This window comes from Humulus lupulus, chromosome X (genome assembly GCF_963169125.1).
Source record: "Humulus lupulus chromosome X, drHumLupu1.1, whole genome shotgun sequence".
Classification (NCBI taxonomy): Eukaryota; Viridiplantae; Streptophyta; class Magnoliopsida; order Rosales; family Cannabaceae; genus Humulus; species Humulus lupulus.
Genome location: NC_084802.1, coordinates 2,978,125 through 2,997,935, shown reverse-complemented (window position 1 = coordinate 2,997,935; position 19,811 = coordinate 2,978,125). Strand labels below are relative to the sequence as shown.

General features: G+C 31.4%; 1 protein-coding gene across 2 annotated transcripts; it reads right to left on the bottom strand.

Annotated features, from left to right (window-relative positions):
• Positions 1-6,957: 6,957 nt before the first annotated feature.
• On the bottom strand, positions 6,958-11,146 carry LOC133803138 (mechanosensitive ion channel protein 10-like). Of its 2 annotated transcripts, none has more exons than XM_062241095.1 (6): positions 10,985-11,146; positions 9,272-10,687; positions 9,062-9,179; positions 8,345-8,638; positions 7,516-7,718; positions 6,958-7,411 (listed from the first exon to the last, which is right to left on the bottom strand). In XM_062241095.1, the coding sequence occupies exons 2-6, from the start codon at positions 10,675-10,677 to the stop codon at positions 7,147-7,149; spliced, it is 2,286 nt and encodes a 761-aa protein (XP_062097079.1). In that variant the 5' UTR covers positions 10,678-10,687; positions 10,985-11,146; the 3' UTR covers positions 6,958-7,146. The 2 variants fall into 2 exon arrangements, with proteins under 2 accessions (XP_062097079.1, XP_062097080.1); XM_062241096.1 differs by having other exon boundaries at positions 9,272-10,684.
• Positions 11,147-19,811: the final 8,665 nt, after the last annotated feature.

Here is a 19,811-nt window from a genome sequence, read left to right as displayed (position 1 = left end):
TTTTAATTTTGTAACAATGGTTTACATAACTAATTTTATAACTAAAAAAATTATATTTGTGACTAATATTTTCAAAAAGTAAGTTGTAACCCTAAACAACATGATAGAGAAATGCTAAATAAGAACTTACATGTAACAAGCTTTTACAGACAACGACAACTATGAATTTACATGTTACAAACATGTAACATGCTTTTACAGATGCGTAAACCAGTTACATAAAAACATTTTTGTAAACAATATTTATAAATATATAACCAAGTTTTACAGATTTGTAACACAAGTTTTATATTTTTGTAGACAACATTTATAGAATAATTCCTTGCTATTTTTTTTTAATTTTGTAACAATGGTTTACATAACTAATTTTATAACTAAAAAAATTATATTTGTGACTAATATTTTCAAAAAGTAAGTTGTAAATTTAGTTAACATATTTGTAACAAAAATATATAAAACTAAGTTTGTAACTAAAAGAATATTATAATAAGTATATACAAAAATGTTAAATTGCATTGAACAAGGAACATAAATATATATATATTTTTAAATTGTAACAATTAATAAAGAAATAGATTATATTGATTAAATATATAATATTTTATGTAAGTATTATACTAATAAAGTATAATATTTATTTAATATTAATAATTATATTTTAAATATTTATAAGTAAAATAAATTTATTTGTAATTATTATTATTATTATCATACCAAAAGTATCTATGAACTAATGACTGAAGAGAAAAAGATAAAAAAAATAAATAAAGTATTGAGATTTTTTTTAAAATATATAATATGAAAATTGTAATATTTGTATTATAGGAATTAATATAATTAAAATAGTTTAAAATATAAGATTAAAATTGTATTGATTTGATTAAAAATATTAAAGTGATTTGACGTATAATATTTAAAAAAAAAGTTGATTTGACAAAAAAAAATGTTAGTTCAAAATTATATATTAATAGGATATAGATATGGTGAAAAAAAGCATGTGTATATATATGTTAGTTCAAAATTATGTATTAATAGGATATAGGTACCACACCCATTAACCACCTCTTGCACTGCCGTATGCCACAAATAAAAAAATACCATATATTTGAAATATGGAACCGTATAAATGTAACATACCGTATATTTTAAATTTTTTTGCCACATGCGGTGATGTGTGTAATTTTCTCATATAAGAATAAGACCACTTTATTTGACCAATAAAAGGACAGTTCTTTACTGTAGTGATGAGTTGTGTAAGTAAGAGTATATGCACTTTATTTGACTATAAAAATCCACAGTTATATTAAATCAGAACAACTCGAAATCGTAAAAACAGTTTATTATAATTGATATAACCAAGATCTAGGGTACAAATTCACTCCTCCCAAATACTAAAAAACAAGAAAAATAACAAAAAAAAATATTGCAGGGGAAGAAAACAAAGAATTTTGTAATTTGTAAATAAGTTATTTTTAAATTATATTATCATGAACAAAACATATGTATACAAGCAAAAAAATCGCAATCTTTGGATTATCATTTTAGAAAGAAAAAAATAACACTCTTATCAAAGCAGAAACTCGAAGTTGGAATCAAATTAAATCTGTCCATAGATTTTGTTAGGGTTTCTATTATTATTATTATAGCTATCTATTTTAGCACGTGATAAAAACAGACACACAAAGCAGGTTTATGAGTTGTATTCCACTATATATATTTCTGGTTTATGATCATATCGAGACCAAAAACAACTCTCTCTATCTTCGTTATTATTGATATTTAATAATATATAAGAATATTGGACAATTTCTCTTAGTCGGGCTTCATTTTAAGTCTTATTGGTGGACTCTCAGTATTCTCGATTCGTAAACAATTTTCGGCTCGATTTTTTGTTATGACCGTGTATATTGTAGATATTTAGAACATTCTGTAAATTTTTAGAAAATTCTGAATAGTTTACAGTACCGAAAACTAAGTTCAAACATGTGAAAGTGAACAATGTTTGAACCTAAGTTTCGGTAATGTAAACTATTTTGAATTTTTTAAAAATTTGCATAATGCTCTAAACAACTACAATACATACGGTCATAAAAAAATTACGTCAAATACTGATAACCCCACCAATAAAACTTAAAGTGCATCATCTAAAAAAAAAATACAGTCAGAATATATAGTAATGAAAACTAATATATATATACATACATAGAATTGTCTTGATGCTAAGTCTACACATCACCTCATGTGTTCGACATTATTTTAGGACAAAATAACCCATAAATATATGCTTCTGTTTTATATATTATAATTATGGTTTGGTGGTCGTGGAATACATAATTATTTAGTACTGGTCTAGATGAAAGTGACATATATATTTATTTATATATATATATATACCTATCAATAATGAGAGTACTACCGGTAGAATTCACTAGATTTTTGTCTTTTTCGATCATAATCTTAAGTACAAATATATTTATATAAAGAAGTTTATATTTTTTTTATATTGTGTTGTATTTTATTATTTGTTTCAACTCTATGTTTTAAAAAAAAAAAATTAGGCTCTATATTTTGTAAAACTAATAAAATAGAACTCTAAATCCGATTTTGGTCAATATTTTCTCAACTAAAATCACAAATAATTTACTAAACTAACAATTCAGAACAAAAATAAAATTATTCTGCTTAAATATTATGTTGTTATATTCAATTTTTTCTTTATTAAAATTGAGTTTATGGTTCTATTTTAACAATTTTACAAAATATAGGGTCCAAAAAATAATTTATTAAAACACAGAATCTAAACAGGTAATGAGACAAAACACATGGTCCAAAATAATATAAATTCTATAATGAATAATAATTCTTATGCAGTCCTCTCCTTACAAGATGTACTTATGTAGAAATTAAGATTCAACACTTGTATGACTTGAAGATCATTAATCTTATGTACTTACAAGGTATAATATAATAGTTGATAAGAGAATATGGGTTACTTTAGAGAGTGAAATTACTTACTACTTGATATTTACATATATAGTTTATTAGTCTTATATAGGTGTGTGTTTTATTATATATTTATATATATGAACCATAAAAAAGTGATGCATGTCAATTAGCTAGATAGTTATTTTCTCTTCAACTATTACAAATTATTAATAGAATACATATATTAAAAGAAAGGTGATCTATGAGATTGAAAAAAAATACATTTGATATTATTATAACAAGGGTACAAAAATTTATGGTCATAGCCATAGCATAGTGTTGACAACTTTTCTCCCATCAAAATATGGAGAAGTTATGTATTTTAATTTAAACATATAGTGTGAGTTTAGTAAATATTTAGCTCGAAATTTGGGGCGTAACACAAACCATCTTCCTTAATATATAAATATATAAAAAAGTAAAAAAAAATCAATATGTGTTTACCAAACTAACAATTCAGAATAAAAATAAAATTATTCTGCTTAAAAACTGTGTTGTTATATTCAATTTTTTCTTCATCAAAATTAAGTTTAGGATTCTATTTTAACCATTTTACAAAATATAGGGTCCAAAAAGTAATTTATCAAAACACATGGTCCAAACAGGTAATGTGAAAAAATACAGGATCCAAAAAAGTATAAATCCAACATTTATTGTACCCATTCCCTATAGAAAATATAGAGGATATGAGATTTTTATTAGTGTGTGTAAAAATATGGTTTTTTTTTTATATTTTAGTAAGTTATTAATTGTGTTTTTCATACTTTAATTTTTTTCTTTAATAAATTTTCTAATACAAATTAAAAAAAAATTATAATTTTCATAATTTTGCATAAAAGCCATATTTTTTAAAAAGTTCCCAAAATTCTAATACCATCTATTTTTTTTTAGAAATGTTGCCACCTATTAAGCGATCACTTCTTCTTTTTCTTTTTTGCTTTTTTAGTAAGCGGTCACTTTTTAACATAATTAATTTAATTTAAATAATTATTAAGTAACCAACTCACTTGCAATCAGATTGAGATGTAAGACTAAAGTCTAATAATAACAAACAAAATTAGTAAATATTATTCATTCCTTACTTGATAAATCTTTCGACCAGTCCAGAACAATTTCACAACATTTACCATAGAATCCTTTTAAAAATATATAAATATATATATATTTGAAAAGATAAAAGTAACTTTAAAGTAAGTGGTTTATATATTTTTGGACTATGTATTTTGTCAAATTACCTGTTTTGATCTTATGTTTTGACAAATGATTTTTTAGACCATATATTTTATAAAACGGTTCAAATAGAACCCTAAACTCGATTCAAGTCAAAAATCTTTTAACTAAAATTATAAATAATTTGCAAAACTAATAATTTAAAACAAAAAAAAATCATTTTTCTTAACAATTATGTTGTTATGGTCAATTTTATCTTCATCAAAATTACGTTTAGGAGTCTATTTAAACTATTTTATTAAAATACAAGTTCCAAATAGGTAATAAGACAAAACGTATAGGTAATAAGACAAAACGTATGATGAAAAATAAAAATATAAAACATCAAAGTAATGGTGTGTATTCAAAGCATTATATCAATATTTTATAAAAATCTTTATTTTTTATTATTTTTTTTATATGTAATTTTTTTTAAGTCATCAAGGAAAAACATAATTAAGTTTTTATTTACTTATTGTTGATGACATATTTCGTCAACCAAAAATAGAAAGATTGTTACCTATAACTGGGATTGAAAATTTAAGAAATTTAAGATGGAAACACGTGATGGCTTACATTTACTGAGAAAGTATTATTTTAATAGGTATTTTCACATAATTTCTACATACAAAAATCACAATGCCCACTTTTGTTCATGGAAATACTATTATTTATAGTGGTGAATACTCAAACAATTTATTTTAAAAATCAAGAAATAGTTCTGGTTATAACTGCATTTATTTAAATTAAAAAATTAGCCATTTATCACCATATATATATGTTGTATCTTGTCTTTGATGGGTTGGAAATATGAGCTTCACAAAGATGATCTTGTCATGATCTTCAATGTCCAACCTACCTACTTTGAGTGAACATAGCTTAACACGATTATCTTAAAATAAATTCGAGTACTTTGTATGACTTTTACACGGGTATTGTTTGATTGGAGAGAATGAAAATAGAGTAATAAGAATGAAATCGAATGGAATAAAAATTAATATAAATTAAAAAAATTGATAAAAAATTATTAAATTTTTTTCAATATTGTATTGGAATGGTATTTCCTTTTATTTTCAAATGAAATAGTCATTTCATTAAAATAGTGGAAAAATTATTCCAATACTCTAAAATGCAACCAAACAAAAAAAATGAAATGTAAATTGATCCCTTTCCATACCGTTCAATTACTCCCAACCAAATATTACCTAAATTAGGAAATAAAGAAAAAATTAAAGAAAAATAAAATATTTAAGATGGAAAAGAAAGATGATTTATACTCTAATTGTTTGATAAAGATGACGGAAAGAAAACTTATTTGTTTTATAATTACTTTTATACCCTTAAAATTGTTAATATAAAATTAATAAAATAAGAGCACATTAGTAATTTAATATTATCTTCTATTTGAAAAAAAATTCCAGTCACTTTTCTTCATTATTTTTGTTGGGAATCTGCAGCTTCCAACTCCAAGATACAAATTAATACACAAAAAATGTTTATGGTATTTTTGCAATTAATTCATGCGTCCATGAAAAATGGCAAAATTGAAAAACCAAATATGTTTAAGGCCCAGTCCAGCCCAACACAGATTTCACAAGCAGAATAAACACTGAGTTTATTAACTCAGAAATTCATAAATCGATAAAACCCTTTATATCAAGAACACGGGCACACACATAAGGATAACAAAAATTAGGGCTAGAGTTTAAGAGAAACAAACAGAGAGTGAGAGCCGAAAACACCAGAAATTGATCTCGGAGTTCACCCCAGAACGATGGGCTACGTCTCCGTCAAGCTACCTCAGAATGCTTGAGTATTCACTAATCACAACAGGTATTACACAATATTTACTTCAGATTTCATATCATAATCTTTGATTGATAATCTGATCTTTCTATCTCTCTGATTTTTCTTTCTTTTCTCACTTTTTCTAACTTTGTTTCCGTTCTCTCTTTTGCATGTACAAAACAACTGAGCTCCTTGGAGCTTCTCTCTCTAGACTCTCTCACTAGCTCAGCTCAAAGGAATGGACAAAAATGTAGCTTCGTATCTGGTAGTCTCTCTCTTGACTTGATCTCCTCAATATATAGATGTGTATACTGAAGAGTTAGTTTAAATTGCCAAGTTGTAATTAGTTAGGCTTTCTTGATTCTGTTGATTCTTGTTGTAACTGAAAACTGTTGATGTTGTCCGAGTCTTTGTAATGAGTCTGTACTGATATTTGGCCTATGGGCAAACTTGTAATTTTCCTGTTGTATCTTGTACTGAGCTTATAAGGAGATTTACTTAACAATTTTACATTCACTTTTCTCTTCTACTATTTTCTCTCGTACCAAACATACAATTTTTTTTCTCTCCTACATGATTTGATTACTCACATAAAAACTATTTCTTCTCAACTTTGTCATTTTTCCTCATTTTATGTGCCCCAAGAGCAAGCACAACATATAAATTTCTTTGAAAAATATTATACATAAAAATAATAAGAAAATAATATTTGGTTAAGATTGAGTTACAATGGCTCAGGTTGACACCAATTTTCAACTCATCCAGGTTGCATTTTCTATTTTAGTTTTTTCGAGTTAAAAATAATCCAATTATTTGGGTTGCAAATTTTTTTGGACAGGTACTCGTAAATTTCCGATTAAGTATTTTTGTCACTTAATCAAGTTTATTTAGATTAAAATTATTTATGTTAAAAAGACATGTGATATTGTATAAATTTAATACACCACCTTAAGATGAGACCAAGCACCATTAGTCAATTGAAATCTTGGAGAAAAACAACCATAATTTACCTTACATATTACAAAGAATGTATAATAATAATTAATAATAATAATAATAATTTCAATGTTGATGATACAATCCCTAACTATTTATATCTCTAAAATAAAAGAAAAAAGGATAAATAACAAGAAGCTTCCAACTTGAACCATTTTACAAAACAAATCACTTTTGAACAAAAGCTGAGTCTAAACCAATGGGATTGACATGAATTGTTTGAGGTAGAAGATAGTATTTTATACCCAGCTCTTCAAAAACCCTTTTAACCTCCATAACCAGCTCGGTTCGCCGTCGATTCTTCTCGCCGAATTCTTGAAAAGTTATGGTGTGATTAACATAAAGAGCCATCTTTAACTTGTTCACATTTTCAATGGCAATCACCACCACACTGTGTGTGGGATGCCAGTGTAATGGGTTCTTTTCTATGTACCTGAACATAACATAACAAAACAGAATCAAAATTTGTAAAGGGCAAAAGAAAAAAATGACAATGAAAAAGAAATTATTTTCAGCAAGTCAGTCAAGTAAACTCACTTCTTGAATTTTTCTTTGAGTTGTCCTATCTTCTCCACTGGTGTCAAGAAATCAATTGAGAACTCCACAGAATCACCCATATCTGAACTTCTGTAGTAGTTGCTGATGGGTTTGGTGGACAAAACTGAGTTTGGATAGTATACCTTTTCATTGTTGAGTTTCAAGAACACAGTTGTTAAGATGTTCATTTCTTCAACTAGCAGCTATCAAAATTAAAAAGGTAGGTTAATATGGAGGAGAGAAAATTTTCCGCAGAAATAGTCATCGTAACAAAATAGTAGAAAAATCGTTCCATTAATGCTTTAGTAAATTGCGGCCAAACATAAAAATGGAATGAAAATGTCCCCTATTAGGCTTGTTTGGTTGGAGAGAAAGGAATCTATTTTCATTCGATCTCCTTCGTTTGATCGAATGAAAATGTTCCATTCCATTACTCGAAACCAAATGTACCCTATTAGGGTTGTTTGGTTGGAGAGAAAGGAATCTATTTTCATTCGATCTCTTTCGTTTGATCGAATGAAAATGTTCTGTTCCATTACTCGAAACCAAATGTACCCTATTAGGGTTGTTTGGTTGGAGAAAAAGGAATCTATTTTCATTCGATCTCCTTCATTTGATCGAATGAAAATGTTCCATTCCATTACTCGAAACCAAATGTACCCTATTAGGGTTGTTTGGTTGGAGAGAAAGGAATCTATTTTCGTTCGATCTCCTTCGTTTGATTAGAAACTAAAATATTGAAATGACATTGCCACCACCATTCTACCTCAAAATAAATGGAAAGGCAATTCCAATGCATAATTTAAAAAATTAATGAACTGAACATTACCGGAACGCCATCAATGACACAGCGATCCCCAACGTCGAAAGGATGCATTATGAACACAAACACAATGGCTTCGAATATGGTCTTGCAGGTGTTGCCGAACACAAAAGCTGCAACCACAAGCTGAGATGAGAGAAAGACGAGTACTTTTGTGGTAGCGATTTCCATCAGCAGAAGCCATATAACAATGGTCACTACAACGAGAATAACGGTCACTAGTTTGTTCAGTTGACTAACTGCTGTTTTAGTGTCACTTAGAGCATGTCCTAATGCTTTTCTGCCATTGAAGACCTTCACCTGCAATAAGATCAAACACCAGCAGAAGAACTCAAAAACACTATGACAGAGAACCTAGTTTTTCTCCCAATAACAAGTTTTGATTTAATAGCTCGGATACTTAGAAAACATCCTAATACAATTGTCTATGAAAGTGCTCAAGAGGGACTTGAGTCTCACATGGCTGATCATTTGAGATATACCACTTTATAGAATGTCTGAATAAACTTGATTTCTCAAAAGAAAAGAAAAAAAGACTACTAGCGAATACTCGAACCTCAGACTTTGCGGAGCAAAGCACATGTCTGACCATCTGAGTTAGCCCTCTTTAGTATGGATAGTTTGGAAGCTTGATTCCTCAAGACTAGTCTAGTAGTCTTACTATTTTCTCTTAAAGAAAATGAAACTGAAGTCATCAATGGCTAATGAGTTCCAAAGACTTACCACCCAATCAGTGAGAGCTTTTCGGTCGATTCGACCAATCTCTGTCTCAATCAGAGGGAGAACAAGGTCCACTTCTTCCTTAATCATGAACCTCATAAGATCATCCTCATCAATGTACCTATATATATCATTACAAAAGCTAAGTTAAAAAACAAGACAAAAAACACAAAGCAAATAAGGTAATAATCATAAGTTAGATTAAGTCCTCACTTGCAGCCAGGCTGAGCAACATTCCTGAAAATGTGATAAGCAGCAGCAGTAGCCTCCATCTCACTAGTAATCTCCTTATTCTGCTCTGCAGCCACATTTTCCATCTCATCCAACTGATTAGAGATTGTCGAAAGCCCCGAGCTCGAAACAGCATCAATCAAAACCTTCATAGTCCAAGCTGAAACCTTCTCTTGCTTCATCTTATGAAGCTGAGCCATATCAATAACTTGAGTCTTTTCTTTCTTCTTTCCCTTTTTTGTACTTGTGAAACTCAACTGGCCCATGCTTGGTGACCTACCAACTCTCTCAGCCTCCTCTATGAGTGGAGGCCCTGAAAGGGTTTGCAGAACATACTGATGAAAAATCGATTCTTGAATCCTATCAAAGAATGTGTTGACATGAAAACTCGAAGCTAAGATCTTTAGCAATAAAGTCTTTAACAACCATAAAAATGCCCCAATGAGAAAAGTTACAAGAGTCCAAGTTATGTACTCTAGAACCTTGGTAGCGGTTTTAGACCTTGGAACACCATGGTTAAAGACAAGTACCCAAGTTAGAAGAATAAAACACAACCAAATAAAGACTTGAACACTCTTCTTTAGCCCATGAACAAAGTAAAGAACTTTCTTTCTAAGCAAAAAGTTTCTCTCAATAAAGAAAACTACTAGATGCATAAACCAATTGGTCATTAACAAACCACAGAAGATCACCATAAACAGAACAAACCACCTCCATAACTCCAAACCCCAAATGATTGTCTTCTCTAATTTCTTGACAGTCAAGCTAGAAACCAAGCAACTAACTAAGACCACAAACAAAACCCACTCGACCAAGACTTTGGTCTTCACTTTCTTACGCTTCTCTTTGTTCAACTCAACCTTTTTATAAATCTCCTCGAAGTCATCACGCCCCGGTGAAGCCCCCGCAGACTTCTGAGCCATCGAGATGGTTCGAGCTGTCGATATGTTGTTCGGCGAAGCCCGGCTGAATGAGTTCCGGAAAGGGGATCCAAGTGTGGAAGCGTGCTCTTCGACCATGGCGGTATCAATGGGAGCTGAGGTCTCACCAAATCTGGACTTGGGTCTGGAAAACACTGACCTGTTAAGGGTTTTCCGGCGAGTAAGAGTCTCGTTTGGAGCTGGTGATCTCGGAGGTTTGTTGGGGCTTGGACTGAACCTCGAAATCTCCGGCGAAGGACAACTCACATGGGGAGGTTTGGATATGGGGGTCACAGACTCCATGGAAGCTTTCTTTGGCGATTCTGAGAATTTTGAAGAAGACCCTTTTGGCTCTTTGGCTTCTACGTTTCGAATATCAACCACGAACTGATCTCCATTGCTGGCTGGTTTCTTCTCCGGCGGGGTTATATCGCCGCCGTTTGATGAAACTTTTTCCTTCACTTCCATCAAAACCCTACTAAAATACAAAGAGAAAAAGGAAAAAGCTTAGTTTGGAGTAAAGATAAAATAGAAACTGAAATGCCCAGAAGCATATTCTGATATATTCATAATTAAAAATGGAAACTTTGAACTTTCCAGATCTTTTTTTGTTCTCCTTTCTTCCATTTTTTATTAATAATAATAAGATTAAAAAAATTGCAGAAGGAACAAAGTACTGAACTTTGGCGCGAAAAAAGAGTTCACATATCATAAAGTATAAACACTAGACTACTAAAGTACTGAAGTACTAAAGTACTTGTCTTTACAAGTTTACCTGAATGTGAACTCAACCAAGAACACGAAGAATAAGAAGAAGATGAAAGATCATATATATATATATATATAAATTATTGAGCTAGTATAGTGGTAGTAGTCTAATTAATCAGATCAGTTAGTTATAAAAAAGGAGATCGACAAATAAAAAAAAATGGAGTTGTTGAGAACTTGAAAATGGAGTTCAAATGACTCGATTGTCGTTACTTGTTATGTCTTGGGCATATGTTACTTTAATGTTATGTCATGTTTATGTTTTCTTTTTTTTAAATGGATTGTGTCGTGTAATTTGATATATCAATTTTTTATTATAAAATATTATAAATAAATTAAAATTTTCAATTTTACTAAATTTGAGGAAATAGAACTGTTACTATTTAATATTTTAAGTTGTCTAATATTACATGATGGATGTGTCACTTTATGGTTGGTTATTGATATCTCATAATACTTATTAAATTCAAATGTGTGGGACCCGATATTAGATTGCACCAATAGCAATATGTCACCTTCTTGTAGTGTTGGGTACCAGTAGTGTCCCTTAGCATTTCCATTTAAAAAAATATATCTAGTTCTCTAGTGTACTCCAAAATTGGGCACCAGTCCAACCTTCTTCTTCTTCAGTTTTTAGCTCAAAAAGTATTTTTTGTGTGAATTTTTTTATGGCATGTATATTGTAGTTATATAAAGGATTCTGCAGATTTTTTAGAAATTTTAAATAATTTATATTACCGAAAATAAAATTTAAATAAGTTATTTTCTACCCGCATAAAAAAAATAGTCACGGGTGCAAGAAATTATTTGAACTTTGTTTTTCGTGACCATAAATTATTCTGAATTTTCTAAAAATTTGTAGAATACTCTAGATAACTACAATATATACGACCATAAAAAAAATTTGTGCTAAAAATATTTCCTAAACAAAAAATTTGAGAATGGTGCACCAATATGCCATTTTTTTTTAGTTGCACCCAAGATTATTTAATATTAAAAAAGGAAGAGAGCATATTGCACATAGTATTCTCAAATTTTACCAGTTGTATCATTTAGGTCCATAATCTTTATTTTGTAACAATTAGAACTCAATTTTTATATTTTAGCTCACTTAGGTCTCAAAATTATATTTTATTAAATAAATCCTAATTTATAATGATAAAATAAGATTTAAAAAAAACAATTTTTTTCTTTAACAAGTAATATCGAAAAGAGAGCATATGTGTGTGACCGTACTTATTATAGTCCAATTTTTTTTATCGGAAAATACTTTTTTATATTAAGATTGTAACGGAACAATGTTATATATATATAATAATAATAATCTAAACTTCTAACACATCTAGTATATTATTTGTATTCAATTACATCATTAATATTAAGAAAATCATTTTTTATCCATCTTTGATTTTACCAGTATGAAAGCTCAATCCATTTTTATATTACTAATGAATTTGACTTGAATGAGATAATTCTTTTACTTTAATACTATTTATATTTATTTTTTGTTTATATGGATAAAAATTAAAAAATTCTTAATTTTTTTACTAATAGAAAAAAAAAATAGTTTAAAAGGTGATCATTGCTCCTAAAAATTAGAATTTATTTTTAGGTAAAACAGTATATACACTTTCCTTCTAATATAAATAATACCATGACAGATAAAAAGTGACATATTTCTATAATGATAAAAAGTGCAGTGAAAAAAAAAATTAAAATTAAAATAATAAAAAAAATAAAGAAAGGTAAGTATTGTCGGGACCAGTGTGAAAGTGGTCAATTTAATGGCAGAAGTCAAATTGTTTATAACTAAGTTTTTTTTTAAATAAGATTTTATTAGTTTGAAATTTTACAATTGCATTCATACATGGTACATAAAAATTGTACATATAATATGTATTAGACAAAAAAAATTAAAAAAAAAGATTCGAAGCTATCCAAGCAATATTATTATTATTAAAAAAATGAAGTGAAATGAAATAAAATAATTAGATTAGGAGGATGTCATATTATTTGTTGTCTTGGATGTCATATTATTTGTTATGTGGATATCATCAATAAATTGGATATATTCAAGGAATGAATAATTTAGTTTTGGATTCTTATTTGATTTATTATGTGATTGTGTGTATTTTTGTTTGTGTCATTTTCTTTGTGATGTGTAATTTTATTTTTTTTATTCATCACATGTGACATTCAAATATATATCATTATTGGTATAATCTCAGGGAAAGGAGTATCGAAACATCTTCACAATGAGGAGGGATGATAGAAAGAATAGTAATAACCACTACTAATTCGTGGGACCAAAGAATACCACACGCGAAGTACAATTAGACATATATATCTATATATATAAATATGTACAAATAGGTGTTTGGGGATTTGATCCTCTAATCTTGGGCTTAAGACCCAAAGCCCCCACCACCCCACCTAAAGGTGATGGGCGATATGTAATGCTTATTAAATAATGTGTTATTACAAAATAAGCTTAGTCATTTCTCTCTCATCATCGTATTCTCTCTAACTTAGCTGAGCTTGTCGCCATTTTTTTTACTCTTTTGTCAATTGGAGTTGTTGTTGTGGCCTTGTGCTCACCAGTCGTGCTTTGGCTTATGCCTTCTATTTAGTTTTCGGATCGGGTGCTTCCTCCTTTGGTGTCTTCCTTGGCTGCAGCTTGTGGTGTGCATGGATGTTCAGCATTTCCTCACTTCTCAAGAACCAGATTCGTCTATGAAGGTGTCAATTTATCAAATGCAAGCCCTAAAATCAAATAACATGGCTTTGATACCAATTGTTAGTTTTAGAATTACACTATGAGCATTATAGAATCACTAATCAGATTCAACAACAACAATCAATGCTTGTTTAACAACCAAGTTCACATTCTATTCAGAGCATTAATTGCACAATGATAAACATATTTCCTAAGCTTGACATTCAATCTCCAATGGTCATCCTTGAGCACTATAAATTTGTCAAAACAACAATAATACCCAAGATCAAAAGCAAAATCCAATAGAGAGCTTATGGAGAGCAAACCCTTACCAAAACCACCTTACAACCCAGCTACACATGTGAGCTATATGTATATCTTATGCCTTTCTACTACCCTGAGTGGGATATTGGGCCTATTGGACTCATATTGTTAGTGTGACAGTCAGAATACCGTGATTCGCAGGGGGAAAGACGGGGTAAAAAGTTGTGCAATCCCACATCGCTTGAGGAAGGTCAAGCGTGATGATTCTAAGACTATGTAAGTATGGGACTACACAATTGAAGAATGCTTAAATGGATTGATGGTGTAACGCCCCACGTCTGCTTCCTGGAATGACGACTGGCCCTACAAACCAACACGAGTCTTTCCAACGTGTTTTGTCCTTACTCGCACGCTTCCTGGGAAAACTTCCCAAGAGGTCATCCATCTTGAGATTACTCCAGGTCAAGCACGCTTAACTTTGGAGTTCTCAAGTGATGGGCTACCGAAAAAAAGATGCATCTTGTTGGCATAGGTAGTACACATCAATCTATTTAAGCATTCTTCAATTGTGTAGTCTCATACCTGCACAGTCTTAGAATAATCACACTTGACCTTCCTCAGGCGGTGTGGGATTGCACAGCTTTTTACCTAGTCTTTCCTCTCACAGATCACGAGATTCTGACTGTCACAGATAGGTACTACCTATGCTAACAAGATGCATCTTCTTTTCGGTAGCCCACCTGTAATGCCCTACTTCCTTAGAGTCGTTACTAAGTGAGTTTAAAACGTGCATTTAACTCGCTAATCGAGATTTTAGAGATTAAATCATAAACTGAGTTATAAACTTTGAAAATAATTTCATTTACTGAAATACATAAAGTGTTTGACATTTGGGATTCCAAAATGCTGTTTAGAAATATTTACAACATATAAGTAAAAATCAAGTCGACTAGACGACAAAATCTAGGTTTTAATACAATCATCTCTCAAACCACTGGCTGTGGCAGCCAGGCAAGCCAAACATGTACGCGCCGCTTCACACCCTTCGTACTCATGGTTGGTCAACATTCCCCTTGCCCTTACCTGCACCACAGAGCACCCGTGAGCCGAAGCCCAGCAAGAAAACCCCCACAAACAGATAACATAAGCATATCAAACACTTAGCATAAAGAAACAGACCATCAATAGGCTAAACACATACGGCCATGCCGTCCCAGGCGCTTTACCAGGCCTTGGGTTCGCGGTCCACACCGTGAGGATATCCTAGGTATCCTTTAGGGTCTTGCCCTGGCAACTCACACTCCGCATGATAAACGCTGCTCCCGGCCCCTTGCCGACCTCGGCCTACGCCGTTCCCGACTGTTGCCAAGCATTTACACATATGCATATATAGCATAATAAAGCAAATACTGAACATGAACAAATTCAATCAAAGGGCTAGGCCCTGCAACACAATCACATAGGCCCCTGCCCTACATACAAACTCTATGGGAACAGTGGTTTTCTTACCTACGTCCCGAGCTTTCCAAGCACCGATATCCCGAGCACAGTCCCCTAGCCCGAGCCGGTTTAGAGAAGTCTGGGAGTTTCCTATTTTTTATTTATTTTATTTAACTTAAGTCTATGTGGTTACCTCAAGACTCGGGGTACCAAAAACGTCCCCGAAGGCAAAACGACAAATTTTCCCAATATTCATTCATAGACATTCTAACCTCAAATATATCTCTAAATATTTATTTCCATAACCTGGAAACCCCAAAAGATATCTCATACCCGGTATACCCCTTGACTCACCCCGAGTCGGATTCTCAACCCCGTTGTGACTTCCTAACTAACGGCTCCCTAGAACTGTCTCGGATCGTGCCACGCAGTTATATCTCAAACATATCACATTTATGCCCTCAGCGGGCTAAAATCACAATCATGCCCCTAATACCCAAACGGGACCCACATGCATATTTAATTCAACTAAACATGCATCTCTATCACATATTCACATATTATGACAATATTTCACTTATTGCCCTTCAGGCACACTAATCAAGGCCCTAAGCCTTATTAGCAAATTTGGGTCGTTACACCATCACTTGAGAACTCCAAAGTTAAGCATGTTTGACCTGGAGTAATCTCATGATGGGTGACCTCCTAGGAAGTTTTCCCAGGAAGCGTGCGAGTGAGGACAAATACGCTGGAAAGACTCGTGTTGGTTAGTAGGGTCAGTCGTCATTCTAGAAAGCAACTATAGTGGCAACGTGGGGCGTTACAGTTAGAGATGATGAACTATGGTTTAATGGGTCAACCTATAGTCATTAGGGTATTAAATACAATTAGTAAGTGTTAATCATCCCATTATGATTATTAACAATTAGTAGGCACTCTAATTAATGGTTGTGATTATGGAATTATGTTTGTGATTATATTAGTTCATATAATAATTCTAACAGTTCATAGATTGGTGGTGGCTAAGGGAGCTAAAGGTTTCAAAAAACCAAATGCATATTTGAATTAGAGCAGTGAAAGTGCAATTGTTAAGCCTCTGCTGATAAAAAAACGGAATGAAGGTAGGGTAATAGGCTAAATAGTAATGGAGAATTATCGATCATAACCAACATTTCTGAGAATTTGTTGAGCGAAAGGTGTTTTAGCAGGAGGGTCCAGCACACCGATGACGATGACAGAAGGGCTTGGCAATCTAGTGGACAGGGACAAGTAGGAGTGTTCGTCATGGAGGCGGTGCAGTTTTTTGCTAAATTATTGGGTCGCACCGCATATGCGATTTGAGCAATTTTTCAAACTGAAACTCGCATCGCATAGACCTCAAACCGTATAAACTGGACCACAAAAATGCAGTGCGGTGTAGGTGTTTTATATTTATCACCAAATAATTTAACAATTAAATATTATAATTAATAATGATTTATAATAAATCTTATAACTAAAGGTTGTAAATTGGATTTCAAAATACATTAGTCGTGACGATAATATCTAACAACTTTATATTATGGTGATTTTTATATTTTATGTTGTGTAATAATGACATATTATAATGTTCATATATTATGTGTGAATTGAAATTGTCTCAAGCGTTGCTATTTTTAAATTACAAGAAAATAGTGGCTAAGTATATGGTGAAAAAACATCACTTTTATTATTTGCGTATTAGCTAAGTTTCAGATTTCATGTACAGCAAAAATAAAATATCATTTAAATTTTTATCATTTATCAATAATTGTATTTGGTATTTGTCAGAAAAACAATAATTGTATTTGGTATTATTTGGAATTTATGTAGCCTTTAAAGATTTTCTTAGAGATTGTAGATTTTGGTATTAGCTTGATCTTGATTAGTCATAATGATCATTAGATACGGTATTTAGTTAAGAGAGTCTTATTTTTACTCTTTATTGTATCAATTCTCATATTTCTTTTGATTACATTAAGTTAATGTTTTATTGGTTAATTGAAGAAATAGAAATCACATACCTACTTTTTTTTTCTATTACTTAAAGAATATAAAAAAAATTATACCACAAAAATAAAATAATAATACAATATCGCACTATACAAATTTGCATGAATAATTTGTTCAATTTGAAAAATAAAATAAAACTACTAATATATAGTCACACCATCTAAAAAAATAAAGATTAGCATCAATTATTCAAAAGTGATACCTCTTTATTTGACCATATATCTACAATTTTAGCAATTTGAAATTATAACGGCAATAAATAAATAAAAAATTGGTGAGAATGACCTCTTTTTTAAGTGATTTTGCATTCTAACTTATTTTTTATATTTTTTTTTGCAAAATGATATTTGTCTAAAATTCGACCAGTTGCCTAAATTTTTCGACCAGCTATCTAAAATTTTCGACTAACTGTTTGAATTATGAGAAGCAATTTTGCAAAAAATTATTAAAACTAGGCTAGAGTAAAAATAACTTTAAAAAATATGTCATTTTGCCAAGAGACCCAATAAAGTTGTTTTGGTCTACATCATGCTTTTCTTTTACAAACTTTTTTAAAGATTATGATAAGAACAAAACTAAAAAGAAGAAATTAAATCTTCATAAGATGCATTAGGTATAACTTTATAGGAGTTATAAGATTATTTCTTCCTAAATTTGTTGTTTTGCAAATTAGTCATCAACAATTTTTATTTTTGCAATTTAGTTATTGAGTTTTAAAAATTAAATATTTTGTAAAAAAAAATTGTAATGAACTAATGATCAATAAATTGGACTTAGTTATGGTTATTTTTAAAAGAGTAAGGATTTGTTTGGGAAAGAAAAACAAAAGAATAATTTGCTAAAATTCCTAATAAATTTTGTGTAGTTTGCTCGATCTAATAATGTTTTAACTAGGTACAAAGAAAGGGTAATTGTAACGCATTGGTTACCCCATAACAGTTACGGTGAACTGAAAATTTGACTCGTTACCCGAGTCCTTTGGTTAAAAACGTGCTTCTAAGTGTTATTAACATGCTAAGGTGAAAAACCAATAAAAAGGAAATGATATATTTTATTTAATACATAAAACTGTACATGGGTCCATAAAAACATTTACAAGTTATTTATCATTCAAAATGGTCATTACTGTTTTAAATTTACAAACCCGCCGACCTAAGCAGCAAAAATAGGGTAAACCCCATAGTTCCTCTAAGAACTCCTTGGTCGTGGTAGTCAAGCGACCGCATATGTACACATCACCACCTAAGCTCTCCACTCAAGACTGGGTGAGCTTTTCTTTCCTTTAACCTGCACCACATAGCACCCATGAGCCAAGGCCCAGCAAGAAAACACAATATAGCATGATATAATATCAACAATGATCATAATAACCATTCAGGACTTTCAGTCCAAAACAAATGAGTGACAGTTGCAAAAGTCACTAAGGTGTGTTCAATTCCCAATAGCCATGTGACAATAGGGTCACCGAGACTTTAGAGATAAGTGATCCTTTCACTAGCTTAAACAAGTTAGGTGCATGATGACTAGTCATCAACATAACCTACCTCATGACCATAAAGTCATAACCATGGAACATCGTTCCCTAGCCATGTGACAAGCAGTCACCTAGGCCTTAGGCCCTGACCTTGGTAACTAGTCCTAGACTAGCCAAGCGCTTATAAGTTTCATCGACCTTGGGGTCGGTCCAGCATTAATGCCTTAGAGTCATTCAACGCTGATATTAATTAGATCTAATCTTCATTCAGCCCTGCATTCAGGACGCTTATGCTGTTTCTGACTCTTAGGTCAGTGATACGCGACCAGTGCCATCCCTGACTAGTCAATGCCATACACAAGTAAACAATATCTACTAGCATTTAATATGCAATCAATGTCCATATTTATCAACCAACATGTCTTAACAACAATTATGCATGTCATATACATAGGGTGTAGTTTTCTTACCTCTGGTTCGAGCAAGAATGAATAAAAGAACGACCCTTGAGAACGATCTGACTTTTAGTCCTTTAGCAGTCACCTATTCATAACCAAATATGGGACACCATCAAGAAAAGGATTAACAAAGGTTCCCAAACCAAGATCTAGCCTCCGGGACATCAATCCCCACTAATCCGGGTAGTAGGAACAATCTCGAGGCCTAAAACCAAGTTCCTGAGGCCAAAACACTCAAACAGGCTCAAACCTGCCCAAGGGCTGCGGCCCTAACACCTTGAGTCGTGACCCCTAGCCACTCCAGGAGGAAGGGCCGCGGCGCCCAGCAAGGCAAAATCACTCCACCAGCTTCTTCGAGCTAGGGCCGCGGCCCCTAACCCAGAACCATCCTCAAACTCGTTTTCCTTCATCCCAAACCCTTAAAAAACATACCTAAACACTTCCAAATCAT

Bases quoted from the DNA above. Each gene is read 5' to 3' on its own strand.
- LOC133803138 (XM_062241095.1), bottom strand. From the start codon at position 10,677: ATGGAAGTGAAGGAAAAAGTTTCATCAAACGGCGGCGATATAACCCCG. The intron at 9,180-9,271 runs GTGAGGACTTAA...TGATATATATAG, and splicing joins GTTGCTCAGCCTGGCTGCAA to GTACATTGATGAGGATGATC. The intron at 7,719-8,344 runs GTAATGTTCAGT...TAATTTTGATAG, and splicing joins GTGTCATTGATGGCGTTCCG to CTGCTAGTTGAAGAAATGAA.